Here is a 20,660-nt window from a genome sequence, read left to right as displayed (position 1 = left end):
GATTTACCATATTTTTGGCTCATTTTTGTTTTGTTTTGGGCAACAAGGTCTGTACCAAATTATGATCAATCAGAACATGTTTTTTATGAACAATTCACGTTCTTCGAGTTCGATGAAGATCGTATTTCATAAACAATTTTGTTACTACTACTTGATTCTTTCATCAACACAATTGAATCTCATTGAAGTGCAAATCTTTAACCTTGTCATATATCTAAATATCAGATTAAAATTTGCAAATAGAACCAAAATAAAGAGGAGACTCCCTTCCAAATAGTAAGAACTAATAAAATAACATTTGGTTCCCCAATTCTTTGTAACTTATTTCTTTCTTTTTACAACATGAAGCAAAAGCTTTGTATTTAATCTCTCACACTCATCAAAAGGGGCAATGGAAGAGAATAGATATACACAATGTCATACAATAAAGAGACCATCTTCGAGTAATGTAGTAGTTGAACTTAATTTTTGTAATATTGTGAAGATCACAAAGTAAATTGATAATTGGTCAATCAAATATATTTATTGTTAACACAAAGAAACATTATCTTTAGTAAATAAAGTTATGACTCTACTTTATTAGCAGTGCATGAGTAAGATTATAACACATGAAAAAAAAAAAATTTTAATGACTCATATTCTTATTTTTATTTTAAATTAAATATTAAAAAAAAACTATCCCTCTTATATTCCCTACTGGAGAGTCCCGGAGACGATTCCATTTCCTTTCCACCTACACTGAGAAACTGAGGGAAAACTATTCACTTTTACTCTTTTATTTGCTCCAATTAAATGAATTTTAATAAAGATTTTATGTGGCTTGTTCGGTAAAAAAATGCTTAAAAGATCTAATCCGAAATTTATGTGACCATTATTGAGTAAGAATATATCTCAATGCTCTGTTTTAATTTTTAACTATAGAAGCCTAATCAGAGCAAATGAATGATTAATGTATCAGCTAGTCAAAATTTCTAGTTATATCAACACAAAACAAATCCTCACAAAATAAATCAACAAACAATTCTTTCAGGCATTTTATAGTCATCGAAAGAGTTTAACAATATATTCCCCCATCTATCTACTCCAGCAACTCAATTGACTTGATAATGAACTCAACATATGAAGACTAAGCAGGTAGTGTCATTGATAATGCAATACAAAGCACCAATATCACTTGCATAATGATGTTACGGAAATAACTCGTGATAAACCATAAACTTTAATAGTTTTTATTCATTCAAATGCAAAGCACATTAACATAAAAGGAGTTACACAACATTGAACAACACCAAATATAAAACAAAGAAGAAACAACTATTATTCAGTCACAAATTTAGTTTCTAGAAGCAAAGGTTTGATCAACCTTTATCCAACATTATACTAGTGATAGTTCTCATTTCTTGCAAACAATTCCCATACCATTTGAAAACTTGGTGCAATCAAGGGTGACAAACTCTGCCACTTTATTCATCTCTTTCTCAGAGGAACTTTCTTGTGAGAACACACAAGAAGCACACTTTGAAGAAAGTAATGAGGTAGTTTTGTATTTGTCTTCTCCACCAACAACAGGCATTGCCACGCCAGGCTTTATCGGGTTCTCGAAATCAAGCCTATAAGTTCTTCCAAGCACACCATCAACTTTAGGGGAAAGTGCAAAGAACCTGAACTGAACTTCCAAATGAGCAAAGCAATCATCACTAGGAACTTGATAGTTATGAATTGTATCATCTTCTTTGGTCACAGGAACCACATTGACCAATATTTCAGCAACATCCCCTATGGTAATTATGACACTGTTCTTACTAGCTACTCTCTCCACTTTCACATCTTTTTTTGGGGAGTACCAAATCGAAAGAGAGCTTTCATCTAGAATCAAGTCATTTCCATTGTAAGTAAACTTGAGATGATCAACCTTGTCATTCCATTGAGGTGTTTTGGTAGCTTCAACTGAGAAGGTTTGGGAGTTGAAAAGGACTCCAAGGGCTTGAATCCAAGTGTAGTCGCGAGTTCTTCCATTAGGCCTATGTCCAATGAAACGAGCATTGATTTGAAGGTCAGAATCAGAGACTAAGCTGAAATGCTCGTTGCTCTTTCCATGGAAGTAGAAGACTCTCCCATCTCCTCCAATGAAGCGAGGATCGAAACATCCTGATCCGGGTGCATTGCAGTTTGGTTTACGATCTACATATAAAAATTGCAATTTGAATCAGGCTGGTTTACACAAATCATAAGAAATGAAACAATGCTAGATTATTAAATATATTCTCATTACATTAGAATAGTTTAATGTAAATCATGTAGCTTAGTTATTCAAGTAATTGCTTTGAAAAAATAAAACAAGTAATTTAAAAATGGACTATGGAGTTGGATATTGGTAATCCATTAACATTATTGATCAACCTTAATATATATTGCACAATGTTCACCTATTATTTGAACACCAAATATCATTGTTAAGGTTATCCACGAAATTTGGTGTGTAAATAAGAAAGTGCTAGTTTAGAATATAGTACTTACGTCTGCAGACAGCACTGCATGTAGGTTTGTCACAATCGATAAGACAAACCTTAGCCTTAGGATCATTTGATTCACTACTTGGACACTCAGATGGACATCGGATGTATTGTCCATTGCATCTGGTTCCTGTGGTGCTACATTGGCGATAGTAATATGCATTGGCCTGCACCAAACCTGAGACAAAGACTAGCATGCTGATTAGGGTCATGGAACTGTTTTTGCTGATCTCCATAATTGAATTATCTATTAGTGAAATATAAGAAACAAAGAGAAAACTGGTGTAGCAACACAATCTTTCTCTTGGTATTTATAGATTGTATCATCAACTATGTTACTTGTTAAGGATGAAGGTGGCTTTAGCAAACTTGTAGTCTAATCCAGTGCTAGCTCAAATTCAAAGTATGAGAACATGGGCTTCCCTTATTGAGTGCAGAAAACATGAAAAAGGTTCACATAATGTCTTTTAATGGAAAGGTACATGAATGAGTTAACTAATCCCTTCAACTGCAAAATTGGTGGGTGTTGAAGTTGTGATAACTTAACTGGTTATACACCTACAATGTATTATGATCTCATTTGGTGTAAATGATAGACGTGATATGATAGTCTGTTCTATCTTATCTCGAATTAGAGTTTGGTGAGCCAACGAAATAAGATAAGACAATAACTTTTCTCGTACCTACACCTAATATCAATGTCATCACCAAAGCATTACCATCACCACACTCCCTTCACCACCACGACAGTTGGATCTTCTTTGTGGTATTGATTGTTATGGTTTGTAAAGTATTTTTAACCCAAAGTTTTATTCTCTACTTTCATTATCTATGTTTTTATATTAAAAAACTTCCTTATATCAGACCCATTTAAAAATGTAGTTGAAACAACAAAGTAAAAACACTCTCGTACAAGTAGAACCATGAAAATTAATTTTTCTAAATTCCTAAAGTGGTGCATTTTTTAAGAAAAAAATCTCTGGTGGAAGACTGGAATCCATCAAAAATGCTATGTGTTTTTTGGTACATTTCACAAAACAAGATACTTGAAACAATATAACAATTTATGATTTATTAAAGAAACAGCCAGAGTTTTTTTAGTTATCATTCAAGTATTCATGACATTAGGAAGCATGATGATATTTTTTATATATAAAAAGATAGAATTATTTTTTTTTATAAATTTTGATTAAATTATTTTAGTTAATAATAGCTCCTCCAAACTTTTAACTAAAATATGTCACTCATTATCACCCCATCAATACTATTATATATAGTGTACATGAAATATTAATTTGTTCATATTTCACCATGCTATCTATCATCTTTTTATCGAACAACCGACATGGATGGCATGCTTATGTGAGAGGGAAAGGGCTAAAGCTGATAATAGCTTGAGGATGAAAATAGTAACATTAATAACTATATGAGATTGAGTTAGAATTCATTAAAAGATAATTGTTGATTGTGAATGGTGAATTGTGCCATTCCTAATTCCCAAGATGCCAACACTTTGCAATATATAAATTCCTTTCCCTAATGCTGTTTGTGGTTCTCATCATTATCTCCAACCATGTCTCAATCTAATGAAATTGTAATATCTATTTAAAAAAATTGAGTAACAAGAAATATACATGTTAGTTTTTAACATATAACAAAATTTTATTGAAATATAATAGACTAAGGACATGCTTTTAGGACATGTGATCTTCATTATTTTTCAAGGAAAAGACTTTTGTTAAACCATGGCAAAAGCTTAATACTAATATATGCTTAGGATTAATATAGCTTAGCCCAATATTTTACTTGCATCATCTTTTTTTGTTGTTGGTGTATTTTAAGTTTTCACTATACAAAAGAAATGTGATTAATAATATTATAGTGTTATAATTGACAAAAGAGTCATTAATATTGTCTTAAAATTTAAAGTAACCTGAAATTAGCGAGGGAGTTTGTGTATTAGAAACCTGGTGGGAGAATTAGACAATCTATTACCAATTATCTCAAGGTGGCTGAGAAGAAGCATAGCAAGAACAAGCTTCTCAATGGATAGCAACTTGGATCGCCTTCCCATATTTCGCGAGAGGGAAATTGTTGTGCTAACTAGTTAATTGAAGTTTATCCTCAGACTACGGATTGAATTGTTTGTTTGAACCTCCTAACGATTAGTTTAGGAGTTGGATTTTAGAAGGGAAAGAAGAAAAAAGAAGGCTTAGAAGTAGGACTGACAATGAATCAAACCAACTCGGTATTCGTTCGAAAGTCGGTACGTTATTTAGTTCGATAAACTTGGTTCAAGAACCAAATTAGCCAAACTTGAGCTAGATATAGAGCTCGTTAAATAAATGAGCTGAACCTAAGTTAGATACAGTTTGACTCGTTATGTTCATGACTATATATATCTATACTATATATAAAGCCAAAACTTGAAATAACTTCCTTCATGGTGTAATTTTTATTTCCGATTTTGCCCTTCATATTATTTAATTTTTACAAAAAAACTATATAATCCTAAGCAACCACCACCGATACATTAATTAACCACATATCTCACCTTAAATTAAACATTATCATAAACACAAAAAATATAATATAAAGTACACCGAACACAACAAATACATTTTAATTCAAAAAATGAAATATATAAAAATTGATTATGTAGTATCATACAATATTCGCCGGCAGGCACGAAGTGTCTGTACACACTAGTATATATAGAGAATAAAGTATATACTCATACATTGAAATAATTTATCTCATCCAGCCACCAAAAGTATGACATGTGTATTTCTTTTAGTTTTTAGAAACATTTTTCTAGAAAATGATTATATATGATACATGTCATAATTTTAGTGGCTGAATGAGTTAACTTATCTCCTTATATCTTGAGATATTTTATTCTACATATATATAAAAACTAATGTTTATGTTTACTGTGACTCATGCATTATTTTTTATATTTATTATTATTATTATATATATATTATATATAGTTCATTTTTTTTGAATTAGAATGTACTTGTTGTGTTCGGTGTACTTTATATTATATTTTTTGTGTTTATGATAATGTTTAATTTAAGGTGAGATATGTGGTTAATTAATGTATCGGTGGTGGTTGCTTAGGATTATATAGTTTTTTTGTAAAAATTAAATAATATGAAAGGCAAAATAGGAAATAAAAATTACACCATGAAGGAAGTTATTTCAAGTTTTGGCTTTATATATAGTATAGATATATGAGTAATGTTATATTTATATATTTATAAATTGTTCAAATGAACCAATTCGAACTGAGCTGAAAAATTCATAAATTTTAACCGAGTCAAACTCGAGCTAAAAAAATAACTCGTATCGAACTCAAGTCGAGCTTCGAGCCGAACCAATCCTTATCGAGCTGAATTCTGGTTCGGCTCGTTTCCAACCCTACTTGGAACATGAAATACACTTGAGATGATTCCTAAGTTTTCCATTTCTCTTCCAAAATTCAACTCTCAAACTAACCCTAATAAGATTGTTAGTTTAATTGTTTATGATTTGTTTTTGGGTATCATTACACCATATAGTGCGGGACACCTTCTAGATTTTTCTTTCTTTACCGTTGGGCTTGCCCCTTTACTTAAAAAAGGCAACAAAATGTAAAGAAAAAATGGGACAATAAGGGTGAATTCACATATCCAAACCATGAGAATTGTACTCTCTCACTTTCAAACAAGAAAAACATTTTGTGTATAAAAGAAGTAAAAATGAAAGAAGACATAGAGAAATGAGTAACATTATAGGTAGATATATTATCTTTCCTTTGGTAGAAAAGAAGAGGAAAGAAAAGGAGTAAAAAATGTCAATTTTTATTATTTGATAAATGGAAGGGAAAGAAAAAATATATACATGAGCCTCACAAAAAAATTGTCTTCCATAGTTTGTGAAGAAAATTTAGAAAAGAAATAAAATCATCAAAAATTCAAAATTTACCATTCCACCATTAATGATTTTTTTATTGGCAAATGTTAGTATGTTAGTATTTGTTGTGAGCGAGACTCGAAACTTCAACCTCGTTTACTCCACCCTTTATGTATTAACCATCAAACCATCTTATAACTCCTGTAATTTTTTAATTTGTCATGGTAAGACTTGAACCCACAACCTCATTTACTTCATTCCTTAAACCTGTCTATCCTAACCATCGTATCACTTTATGACTCCCCATAATGAATGAATTGAAAGCACAATAATTCCAGTTAAAATAAATACAATATAATGAACTTCTTTGTTTATACTCATTTATATGTGAAATTAATTTACTTAATTTTAATCTCACTAATTATGTACTCACAAATAAATAGTAATTGTATATGTTCAATAAAAATGGAGTGAAAATGAAAAAAAAAATATAATCACTTAAAATTACAAACAAAATGATAAATAATAAATAAATTAAAAATGCAAAATGCAAATGTGTGAAAGTAAGATAGTTAGAAATATAAAAGTGGTTATCAAATACGAGTTACGTTTTCTTTAGATGCATTAATGAAAAGAAAATATACAATGTTGGTGATTTTCGTTGCACTTATGAACAAAAATTGTTTATCAAACTTTATAGTTTATATGTTACTTAAAAAATATTAATCAATATTATCACACAAAAATATTTATTTATCTAATATGCAACAACAAAAAATAATATTTAAAAATTAGACACACTACATAATTATAATTATATATAGTGAGGTCATTTATGTTATTTTAGATATATTATGTATAATTACACATTTCTTTTCTTCTTACTTTTCTCCCATTTTCAATTATAACAAACAACAAAATTATTATCTAATTTTCTATTATTTTTTCTTTCCTTCAATTATGTGTCCTTCTATTTTCTCTTCTTATGGTTTACAAAAGAAAAGTTAAGGAAAGAAAAGTTGAGAAGAGAAAATGAGTAGAAAAAGTGATGATTTTTTAGTTGTTTGGTATAAGATAAAATGGAAAGAAAATAAAGACAAAAAATATTTTATTGCTACATGATTAAGAGCACACATATTTCATTTGTATTTAAGAATCACACACATATATAAGGGATATGAAATATTGTATAATATGGGATTGATATTAAGAACGTGACGATGAAATGAAGATGAGATATATTGAAGGGGGTAATATTCTTCTATATGGAGGAGGTAGGGAAATAGTTGCCTTTTATTGGGTGTCTTAAATGATATTTTGACGCTTAAGTAAGTATAATTATGGGTGTAAGTGTCGGGCGGTTCTACATCGTGTGTGTTGTGGTTGATACAATGCTTTATTTTGGGTAGGTCGTTTTGTCGCCTACCGAGACTGTTGTAGCCGTATGTTAGGCTTGCCATCGATACATGGCAGAGGGAGAGGGTAGGTCATAGTGTTCAAATAACATGTTCAATTCGGTGTAGCAGTGTATGACTGTCTGTAGTGTTCAGGCAACATGCAGACCTAGAGCAGATGTTTGTGGTTTTGCAAGTGCTGACTATGCCATGTCATGTTACTACAGTCTTTTCCTTCGATTAGGTCGGTCATCTTGATGTGGTAAACAACCATGTAGGCCAAATCTTGATGGTTGTTGTGTGACAGATTCAGACACTAAGATGTATCAAGTAAAAGTGAACTTTTTAATTAGTGTGGCAGTTTTGCTGAATGTGAGGGGATGAATAATGTATAAATTTTCAGTTTATTTAATTCAAAAATGAATAATTTATATCGTTAAAAAAATTTGGTGTCACATGTCAAAATTTAATGATGTGAAAAATCAATTTTATTAATATCATATCAGTTATTGTTAGATATTTATGGAACGGCAAACGCACCATATCATCTAAGTAGTAAAATTCGGTAAAATACCGGGATATCATCCTCAGGGAGCAGAGTGGATTACACAAATTCCTACAAGAATGAATTGAGTATATATTTACATTGGTGTGTTTATACAATTTTATGTTTAATTGTAAGAAATCATAAATTGAACAAAAAGCAAGTAACATAAATTGGGATCGAAATGCATCGTCCTTTCCCAATGACATTCATGGATTTAATTCCAAGTGAATTGTGAAGTTACTGATTCAGATGCACATATTATTCAAATCATTCACATCAATTCCTTGAGTGTAAAATCCTTAGATAATTGCTCAAATACCAATTCCTTGAATATTTGACCAATTAACTAACATTACGTTCCATGTAAAAGTAATTCATGCATCATTCTCCATTCCTAGAGCAATGATGTATGAAGGAAGATGATCCAAGTTCGGTGTCAAGTTTAACTTCCCAATTAAACTTGAACCCAAGAACAAGAAATTAGTAGCAAATTAAATTCATGCATTAAGAACGAGATGAACTTCCCAAAATCAAATAACAATTACAATGGAATCGAATCCAGGAGTACAAAGGTTAGAAGATTACATTTCGAATCCCACAGCAAGATCTAATCACTCCTTCTCGCTATTACAATACTCGAATCATGAAATTATACAAGGAAGTCTTTTGATAACCTCCTTTGCTGCCCAAAACTGCCTATATCAAGTTCCAACTGCCACTCTCTCGCTCAAGCTGAGGATTCTTGCTTGAGCGAGAGAAAAAGTCCCTTCCTCGATTAAACACCTCGCTTGGGCGAGGGAGAAACATAAGCTACCAGGTTTTTGATCTTCAATTGGCGCTTGGGTGACATTCCCTCGCCCAAGCAAGGGGTGTCAGTATTTTCTGGTGATTTTATTCTGAATTATGGCTTGAGCGACCATTCCCTCGCTTGGGCGAGGGGTGTCAGTATTTTCTGGTGATTTTCTTCTGAATTATGGCTTGAGCGATCATTCCCTCGCTTGGGCGAGGCCTGTGCGGTTCATAAACTCATTCTTCTCCTTTTCTTCTTCTTTGTTCATCATTCCTAAACCTGCAAACAATAAAACACGAGTAATTTCCTAAACAATACAAGATTAGCTAAGTTATTGGGAATTGTATGTAATGACAACATAAATACGCGCTAAGTGCCCCAAAAACATGTAAATTTCCTTAACAATTTGGCACTTAAAAAACTCCCCCATCCTGGAATCTTGCTTGTTCTCAAACAAAGTAACAAATGCAGCTCAATTCAAAGTATGTAGTTTATTTTATAAAAAAAATTAATCATTCATCCAATCATGGCATGGCTAGAGTCATTCATTTATCCTTCACAAAGACCCGTTTCATGATCAATCATAGTGGACCAAGTTCCAACTAATAACAGAATGCACATGCAGTTCAATTACAACCAGAATAGCAAGAATAACTACTCAGTTAAATCAAAGAACTCTCTCGATCTCACAGGTTATGTGTTTTACTCATCTCTTTGCTAGACCCCAACAATTTGACTATTCCTTTCAATTCAATCAAACCATGTATGCAGGTTCAATCATTGATCTTAAGGACTTCATCAGGGTTGTAATGAGGTCTGACTACAAATAATATTGGTTTTTCCAGGATTCAAAAGGGAAGGTAGACCTTTAGTGCATACTTACCTTTTCTTCTCATGTTTCCTTCCCAATTTCTTTGTATCATGTTCTTTCCTATCAACCATTGGATTCTCCTTCTTCAATCGACTATTTTATTTTGAGTCACTATTTTCTCGCATGACTTACTTTTCACTTGTTTCTTTCTTTTTGTTGCATCATGTTTTACCATTTATCATATGGTTGAAGAATGGGTCTTTTTTATTTCACTACCCTCATAAACACAGACTTCATTTCATAATGCCTAGTAAGACTCATATGCACTAATGATCTCTCTCCACGGGTATGGGGATTGATACATTTTGATGTGGTTTCGGTGCATAATTTTTTACAATAAAGAAAACTTTTCAGCTCAAAGGGGCTACAAAAAAATCAAGTTCATAATTCATTCGGGTAGTGATGTGAACCTCTTGGTAAAAAGGCTCTTGAACGATCTATCTTGGTTGGTGCTTGGCCTAAGCTCACGGTTGAGTAAGCTTTTGAGAGTAAGTAGCGAAAATATATTAAAATTGGACAAAAATGCTATGTATTTTTTGGTACATTTCACAAAACAAGATACTTGAAACAATATAACAATTTAAGATTTATTAAAGAAACAGCCAGAGTTTTTTTAGTTATCATTCTAGTATTCATGACATTAGGAAGCATGATGATATTTTCTATATATAAAAAGATAAAATTATTTTTTTTATAAATTTTGATTAAATTATTTTAGTTAATAATAGCTCCTCCAAACTTTTAACTAAAATATGTCACTTATTATCACCCCATCAATACCGTTATATATAGTGTACATGAAATATTAATTTGTTCATATTTCACCATGCTATCTATCATCTTTTTATCAAACAACAGACATGTATGGCATGCTTATGTGAGAGGGAAAGGGCTAAAGCTGATAATAGCTTGAGGATGAAAATAGTAACATTAATAACTATATGAGATTGAGTGAGATTTCATTAAATGATAATTGTTGATTGTGAATGTGAATTGTGCCATTCCTAATTCCTTTGATGCCAAGCTAGGCTGTTGTCAGCTTTGTACTATTAGAAATTATTTTCCCTTAGTGAAGTCTAGTGTTCTCAGCCTTATCTTCAATGTCTTAATAAAATGAAATTGTAATACCTATTAAAAATTTGAGTAGTGAAAAATATATATTTATTTTTATTAGAATTGAACAGGTTAAAGGACATATTTTTTAGATATGTAATCTTCACTCCCTTTCTTTCACCCTAAAAAAACCTAAATACTAATTGTATGCTTAGGATTAATGTAGCTTAGCCCAATATTTTACTGCCATCATTCTTTTTTGTTTTGGTGTATTTTAAGGTTTCACTGTACAATAGAAATGTGATTATTTATTTATTTTTGGTTTATTTTATATGTTATTTAAAAAATATTAATCAATATTATTACAAAAATTATTTATTTATGTAATTTGCAACAATAAAAAATAGTTTTTAAAAATTAGACACACTTCATAATTATATTATGAATTATGTATAATTTTGCATTTTCTTTCTTCTCACTTTTCTTCTATTTTCAATCATACCAAACAATAAAATTATCATCTATTTTTCTCTTATTTTTCTTTCCTTCTACTTTCTCTTCTTATGGTTGACAGAAGAAAAGTTAAGGAAAGAAAATTTGAGGAAATAAAAGTTGAGAAGGGAAAATAAGTAGAAAAATTGTGATTTTTTAGTTGTTTGGTATAAGAGAAAATAGAAAGAAAGTAAAAAGAAAATGATATTTTTTGCTGCATAGTTAATAACACATATTTCATTGAGAATAAAATATATATACATTGATATTATAAGAGATTTTACATTGTCAATGCATCCACTACAAGAAATTTGCCATATACTTACGGACGAAAGTCGTAGGTAAAAGATAAAAAACCGTAGGTATAGCACAAAAACTTTTACCTACGGACATTTTTGTCTGTCGTATTTAAGTCGATATACCTATGGTTTTTCATTGTCACTATTAGTTTTAGTGATGGTTGTCAATAGCGTGGGTATAAAACTTTAACCTATACCTTCGAAGATCGTCCATCACTATAGGTGTTTATACCTACGGATTATGTCCATCACTATAGACTAAATTGTATACCTTCGATATTTGTCCATCACTATAGATGAATATATTTTTCTTATACCTACGGCTTTATTCCATTGGTATAAAAGATTCATATCTATACCTACATTCTCATTTTGACATGTGTTACTGACCGGTGGTAATATGAAATCGTAATATGAATATATGATGCAAACTTAAATATCTGAACACGTCATTATATTTAAAATTAAAAAATCAAAAAAATCATTAAAATACATGAGTTAAATATGTCCACCTAAAAATAACATAACTATATATAGCATACACAAAAAAATCTTATAATCCTAAAAATTATAAAATTTGGATCATGTCCATCTAAATAAATACAAATTGTGTTCCAAAAAAATCAAAATGGTTCATTTCCGAGTTTTTACATCAATAAGAAATTAGTTGCCTAATTTTCATCTGTAAGGAATAAAAAAGACATCAATGAATGAATATAATAATCCAATGAAAAAACTCTAGTAATAAAAAATGTTATACCATATTTATTATCTTCATTACAATATGAATTTGGAGAACCAAAAGAAGTTGGGGTAGTAAAATAATCCTGAACCTATTGAAAATGAAAGGAAAAGAATATAAGTTACCAAACTATTTTGGTGTGCAAAAATTAATGTGATATATTTTCTCCTTTACTAAAACTAACATATAGTTATATACTATCATAGTTAATTCAATGGCAAATATCCCATGCAAAAGAATCAGAATAGCCAACTCACTGGAAATTATATCCACATTAATGTAGAACTTAATTGCTTTATGCCCACTAGAGATTCTAGACATCAATCAAGTCCATACAATGTCTGAACTTCGTTGTTGGAATTGGCTTCATCATCATGTCAGCAGGATTATTTGCACTAGGTATTTTCACCACTTTAACAATTCCTTTCTCAATGATATCTCTGATAAAGTGCATCCGAACATCAATATGTTTTGTTCTTTCATGATACATTGGATTTTTTGTGAGATGTATAGCACTTTGACTATCACAGTAGATGGTTGTTTCTTCTAGTTGTATACCCAACTCTTCAATTAGACCTTTCTCCCAAATGGCTTCCTTTACAGCTTCTGTTACTGCGATGTACTCCGCTTCAGTTGTAGATAAAGCAACAATTGATTGTAGTGTTGCTTTCCAACTAACAGTACAACCACACAGTGTAAAAACATATCCAGTGAGTGATCTTCGCTTATCCAAATCTCCGGCATAATCTGAGTCAACATATCCGATGACCTTACTTCCAACACCTTTGACTTTTCCATACAATAAGCCAATATCCATGGTACCCTTTAGGTAGCGCATAATCCACTTCACAGCCTTCCAGTGAACTTTACCAGGACTTGCCATATACCTACTTACCACACTTACTGCTTATGCAATATCTAGTCTAGTGCATACCATGGCATACATAAGACTGCCGAATGCACTAGCATAAGGTACACTTGACATCTCCTCATTTTCGCTCTCAGTTTGTGGACACAAGGCCATTGAAAGCTTGAAATGAGATGCTAGTGGAGTAGTGACTGGTTTAGCATTTTGTATGCCAAATCGTTCCAACACTTTCTCAATATACTTCTTTTGTGATAGAAAGAGCGTCCCTTCTTTTCTATCTCTCTGAATCTCCATTCCTAGAATTTTCCTTCCAGCTCCTAAGTCCTTCATTTCAAACTCTGAGCTCAATTGAGCTTTTAAGCTTTTTATTTCTGACATGTTCTTACATGCGATCAACATGTCATCAACATAAAGAAGGAGATAGATAAATGACTTATTTGCCAGCTTCTTGTAGTAGACACAACTATCATGCTCACTTCTACAATAGCCATTTTCGAGCATGAAGGTGTCAAACCGTCGATACCACTGTCTAGAAGATTGTTTTAAGCCATATAAGGATTTCTTCAGTAAGCAAACATGATCTTCCTTCCCTTGAACTTCAAATCCTTCAGGTTGTTTCATATAGATTTGTTCCTCCAACTCACCATGCAAGAATGCTGTTTTGACATCTAGTTGCTCAAGTTCCATATCAAATTGAGCTACAATGGCAAGTAGGATGCGAATAGAGCTATGTTTTACCACAGGGGAGAAAACTTCATTGAAATCAATTCCTTCTCTTTGTGTAAAACCTTTGGCCACTAATCGCGCTTTGAATCTTGCATCTTCAACTCCAGGAATTCCTTCCTTCTTCTTGAAGACCCATTTGCATCCAACAACCTTTTGAGACTTTGGTCGTTTCTCAAGAACCCAAGTATGATTCTTATGAAGAGACTCAATTTCCTCTCTCATGGCAGAAATCCATTTGGAAGCTTCTTTATTGTTGATAGCTTCTTCATATGATTGTGGCTCACAATTGCTGATATCATCAGCAACATTTAGAGCATAAGACACCAGATCAGCATAACCATATTTCTCAGGAGGTTTTATATGTCTCCTTTGCCTATCCCTAGCCAACTGATAATGTTGCAATTGGGATACATCACTACTAGTAGATGCATCATGAACTTCTTCTTCTTGATTAAATGTATTTTCCTTCGTTGGCTCCACCTCAAACTCCACCTTCTCCGAGGTACTAGGGTCTTTGTTTTCACTTGAAGACTCTTTATGAGGCTTTAGCATTTCAGCTTCATTAAAAGTAACATCCCTACTGATAGTACATTTTCTTTTCTCTGGCCACCACAACTTATATCCTTTTACACCATCAGGATATCCAAGAAAAATGCATTTCAATGCTCTTGCATCAAGTTTTCCTTCTTTGTTATGAGCATATGCAGGGCAACCAAATATCCTCAAATTATCATAATTTGCAGGAACACCCGACCACATCTCTTCTGGAGTTTTAAAGTCAATAGCCGTTGATGGACATCTGTTGATCAAGTAACAAGCTGTATTGACAGCTTCCGCCCAGAATTGTTTTGGCAATCTAGCATTTGACAACATACACCTTGTCCTTTCAAGTAAGGTTCTGTTCATCCGTTCTGCAAGTCCATTTTGTTGAGGAGTGTGCCTCATAGTATAATGTCTGACAATATCGTGATCCTTGCAAAAGTTTCCGAATTCTCTGCTACAAAACTCTAGGCCATTGTCAGTTCTCAATCGCTTGATCTTCCTCCCAGTTTGCTTTTCGATCAAGGTTTTCCACTGTTTGAACTTGACAAATGCTTCACTTTTATGTTTCAAAATGAAGATCCAAACCTTCCTTGAATAATCATCAATGAAAGTTAGCATATATCTGCTACCACCATGAGAAGGTACTTGGGAAGGACCCCACAAGTCAGAATGTATATAATCCAACGTACCTTTTGTTCGATGAACTGCATTGTTGAATTTTATTCGACATTGCTGACTTTGTATGCCCAATAAATCAATTTGAGATAAAATCCTCTCTAATTATGGAATGTGAGGCATGGATAAACGTATAAATTTTTTAATTTACTTAATTCAAAAAATAAATAATATTATACATTTAAATTTTTTTGTGCCACATGTGAGAATCCAATGATATGAAAGATGGCTATTTTCCTATTGAAGGGTGTTAGATGATTATTTTCTCCATGCTTAGTAAGTTTAATGAATCCTGCATGAAGCTATATAAAAGAATTATTTCAAGCCAATAGAACACATAACATGTACATATTAATATCTTGAGCTATAGGTTGAAGTATTAAGAGTTCAAGACTTAAAATAACTTTCATTACGACTTAATGTAATCTCAAATTTTGATAAAATTAAAACAATGTTGTTACTACTGCTTTATTCCTTCATCAACACAATTGAAACTCACTGAAGTGCAAACCTAGGCATATATATCTAAATATCAAATTAAAATTTACTAATAGAAACAAAATAGATTGTTTATATGCTATTTGTTATCTCCTAAGCACTCATCAATTAACAAGTGGTTCTCCACTTGTTACTTTTCAGTTTCTTTCTTTTTACAAATTGCTGCAAAAGATTTATAGTTTGACACATCAAATCTCACACACACATAAAAATGGAGGCACGAGATAGATGTGTACACTCTAATCTAGCTAACAAAAATATAACCATAATTTAGTGGGTTGAACTCCATTTTTATGATATTGAGAAGAGGACAAAGTAAAAGAATACCATACCAATCATATCCATTTATTACATTGGTTTAATGACGTAAGACCCTACTAGATCTCATGATGATTAAAAAGTCAAATGTTTGATTCATGAGTGTCACTTATTGAAAGGGACAGTTACACACTCCTAAAAGAGATTATAGTGAAGAGTATTTTTTGTAGTACAAAAAAATCATATATGTTAAACTTAATAAATTCTTATCCGAGTGCTTCTAATCATGATATATTAATGAATGAAGTTGCAGATGATAAAATTACAGTTGAAGATATTGCACACAAAGATGCAAAGATATTATCGAAACATTTTGAGTCAGCAACTTAACTATGATTCAATACACTCCTATTGGATCAATTCGTCCAATTCATCAATCCTTAGATACATTACATTATGGTGTTCCTCATGTTGGAAGTCCAAGGAGTCAAACTCATAACATTGTGCAACCAGTTCACACACTTGCCTCAATCCAAGATTCTCCTCGAGGCACTAAGCTTTGTGCTTATATCAGTTGGGAATGTTTTCTTAGTCAACCAACTTGGTATATTGATCAACATTTTCAAGCTTTGTCCAATTGTCAATTACTTAAGTCTCAAGCAATGTCATTATACATAATATAGTTATTGATTTTGTTTATAGTCTTTCTATTCTTGTAATCTTTCTTTCATTAGCTTGTTAGTTAAGAATTAGTTAAGATTAGATGTTGCAGTCTGCTATATATAGTAGCATTATCTTTTGTATTGTTATCAATGTAAATTTTACTCTTTCATTTAATACAAGAGTTCCTTTTTTAGTTTCTTCATTTGTCTTCTTCTCCTCTTTTCACTCCTTCAATATCAAGATCTTTAAATCATGGAGGTACTATTTCTAAGAATATACATTTATTGTTAACAGAAATAAATATTATTTTTAGTAAATAAAGTCTCACTCTTTCCACATACACACAAAAACAAGGAAAACTATTCACTTTTTTATTAAGCATCTCTGTTATTTGCTCCAATTAATGAATTTTAATAAAGATTTTACTTGGGTTGTTGCCGAAAAAATGCTCAGAATATCTCATCTCAAATTTATGTGACTATTATTGAATAAGAACATATCTCAATGCACTGTTTTAATTTTTAACTCTAGAAGCCTATTAAGAGCAAATGAATGTGGCAGCTAGACAAAATTTCTAATTATATTAACACAAAGAATCAACACTTTTAACAATTCCATCGAACATTTTACAGTTATCACAAGAGTTTAATAACGTATTTCCTCATCTATCTATTTCACCAACTATATTGACTTGATAATGAACTCAAGATATGAAGAGTAGGCAGGTAGTGACACTGACATAATGCAGTACACAACACCAACGCCACTTACACATTGAAAATATGAAAATAACTTGTGATAAACCATAAACTTTAATAGTTTTTATTCATTCAAACATAAAGCTCATTACAACATTGAACAACACCAAATATAAAATAAAGAAGAAACAACTATTGTTCGGTCACAAATTTAGTTTCTAGAAGTAAAGGTTTGAGATAGTTCTCATTTTTTGCAAACAATTCCCATACCATTTGAAAACTTGGTGCAATCAAGGGTGACAAACTGTGCTACTTTGGCAATCTTTTTCGCAGAGTAACTTTCCTGTGAGAACACACAAGAAGCACAATTTGAAGAAAGCAATGAGGTAGTTTTGTATTTGTCTTCTCCACCAACAATAGGCATTGCCACACCAGGCTTTGCCGGATTCTCGAAATCGATCCTATAAGTCCTTCCAAGCACACCATCAACTTCAGGGGAAAGTGCAAAGAACCTAAACTGAACTTCCAAATGAGCAAAACAATCATCACTGGGAACTTGATAGTTATGAATTGTATCATCTTCTTTGGTTACAGGAACCACATTGACCAATATTTCAGCAACGTCCTCTATGGTAACTATGACACTGTTCTTGCTAGCTACTCTCTCCATTTTCACATCTCTTTTTGGGGAATACCAAGTGGAAAGAGAGGTTTCATCTAGAACCAAGTCATTTCCATTGTAGGTAAACTTGAGATGATCAACCTGGTCATTCCATTGAGGTGTCTTGATAGCTTCAATTGAGAAGGTTTGAGAATTGAAGAGGACTCCAAGGGCTTGAATCCAAGTGTAGTCGCGGGTTCTTCCATCAGGCCTATGCCCAATGAAACGAGCATTGATTTGAAGGTCAGAATCAGAAACTAAGCTAAAATGTGTGTTGCTCTTTCCATGGAAGTAGAAGACTCTACCATCTCCTCCGATGAAGCGAGGATCGAAACATCCTGATCCGGGTGCGTTGCAATTTGGTTTGCGATCTACAAATAAATAAATAGCAATTTGAATCCAACCTTTTTACATAAACAATAAGAAATTAAACACTATAAAAGTGCTAGATGGTTAAATATATTCTAATTACATTAGTATAGTTTAATGTAAACCATGTAGCTTAGTTATTCAAGTAATTGTTTTGTAAAAATGAAACAAGGAATTTAAAAATGGACTATAGAGTTGGATATTGGTAATGCATTAACATTATTGATCAACCTTAATATATGTTGCACAATGTTCACCTATTATTTGAACACCAAATATCATTGTTAAAGTTATCCATGAAATTTAGTGTGTAAATAAGAAAGTGCTAGTTTAAAATATAGTACTTACGTCTGCAGACAGCACTGCATGTAGGTTTGTCACAATCGATAAGACAAACCTTAGCCTTAGGATCATTTGATTCACTACTTGGACACTCAGATGGACATCGGATGTATTGTCCATTGCATCTGGTTCCTGTGGTGCTACATTGGCGATAGTAATATGCCTTGGCCTGCACCAAACCTGAGACAAAGACTAGCATGATGATTAGGGTCATGGAACTGTTTTTGCTTATCTCCATAATTGAAATCTCTATTAGTGAAATATAAGAAACTAAAAGAGAAAACTGGTGTAGCAACACAATCTTTCCCTTGGTATTTATAGATTGTATCATCAACAACTATGTTGCTTGTTTAGAATGAAGGTAGCTTTAGCAAACTTATAATCCAATCCATTGCTAGCTCAAATTCAAAGTATGAGAACATGGGCTTCCCTTATTGAGTGCAGAAAAGATGAAAAAGGTTCACATAATATCTACCATGTAGTACTAGCTCATTTGGTGTAAATGATAGATATGATATGATAGCATGTTCTATCATAACTCATAGGAGAGTTTGGTGAGTAAACAAGATAGGATAAGATAATTTTTTTTTTCTGACGTCAATGTCACCACCCAAGCATTACTATCACCATACTCCCTTCACCACTACTATTGAAGTATATTTCGTTAGTTTGAATTAATATTGTATGGAGCTAGTAATTAGTTTAAACTTATTTAATTTTATTGAACTTTTATAGTTAGAATTATTTGCTTAAATAGTTTTAATTGTTAGATTAGTTAGTTTTCTTTCATTTTATATAGTTGATTGATTCTAACTTTTATTCATTCAATTTAATTATATTCAATTCACTCAATGAAATTACATTCTTTATTCACTCCTTCACTTCTAACCACTAGAGATGGATCTTCTTTGTGGTATTGACTATGGTTTGTAATCTATTTTTAGCCAAAATTTTATTCTCAACTTTCATAATCTATGTTTTTATATTAAAAAACTTCATTATATCAGACCCATTTAAAAATGCAATTGAAACAACAAAGAAAAACACTCTAGTAGAAGTAGAACCATGAAAATTAAATTTTCTACATTCCTAAAGTGCTAAGCGGTGCATTTTTTAAGAGAAAAAAAAAGTCTCTCGTGGAAGGCTGGAAGCCATAAAAAATGCTTATGTGTTTTTTGATATATTTCAGATAACAATATACTTGAAACAATATATGATTTATTAAAGAATATAAAAGTTAATCATGACTTTAATATTATCTACTTTAGTATTTATACACAGTCAGTATATCATTCATTATTCATTTGTATTTTTAAGTATTAATCATAATTAAACATAAATAATATAATAACAATATATAAAACTCATATATTATCTATGTAACTTTTATTTTTTCTTTCGTCATTCTCTCAATCATCTTTTTATCAAACAACTGACTTGGATGGTATGCTTATGTAAGAGGGAAAGAGCTAAAGTTGATAATAGCTTGCGGACGAAAATAGTATTATACTATTATTAAAAACTATATGATATGTGTGAGAGATCGTTGAATGATAATTGTTGATTGTGAATGGTGAATTGTGCCGTTCCTAATTCCTTATATGCCACAAGCTACGCTAAAGTCAACGCTCTGCAATATCAGAAATTCCTTTCGGCGGCTGATGACTTTTTTTAATACTACACAATAATTCGCATTTACCTATGATCATTTAATAATGATTGTTAGTATAACATTGTTAAATATAATATAAAAAAGAATTA

General features: G+C 31.7%; 2 protein-coding genes across 2 annotated transcripts; both read right to left on the bottom strand.

The window, feature by feature from the left end:
- LOC109327486 lies at positions 1,207–2,803 on the bottom strand. Its single transcript, XM_019560649.1, has 2 exons — positions 2,518–2,803; positions 1,207–2,181 (listed from the first exon to the last, which is right to left on the bottom strand). The coding sequence occupies exons 1-2, from the start codon at positions 2,747–2,749 to the stop codon at positions 1,394–1,396; spliced, it is 1,020 nt and encodes a 339-aa protein (XP_019416194.1). The 5' UTR covers positions 2,750–2,803; the 3' UTR covers positions 1,207–1,393.
- LOC109327485 lies at positions 17,757–19,205 on the bottom strand. The gene is made up of 2 exons (XM_019560648.1): positions 18,906–19,205; positions 17,757–18,559 (listed from the first exon to the last, which is right to left on the bottom strand). Exons 1-2 carry the CDS (start codon positions 19,135–19,137, stop codon positions 17,772–17,774), a joined length of 1,020 nt encoding a protein of 339 aa, XP_019416193.1. The 5' UTR covers positions 19,138–19,205; the 3' UTR covers positions 17,757–17,771.

Source organism: Lupinus angustifolius, chromosome LG15 (assembly GCF_001865875.1).
Source record: "Lupinus angustifolius cultivar Tanjil chromosome LG15, LupAngTanjil_v1.0, whole genome shotgun sequence".
Lineage (NCBI taxonomy): Eukaryota > Viridiplantae > Streptophyta > Magnoliopsida > Fabales > Fabaceae > Lupinus > Lupinus angustifolius.
The sequence above is the reverse complement of the archived record's forward strand: the minus strand, read 5'-3'. Positions and strand labels throughout refer to the sequence as shown.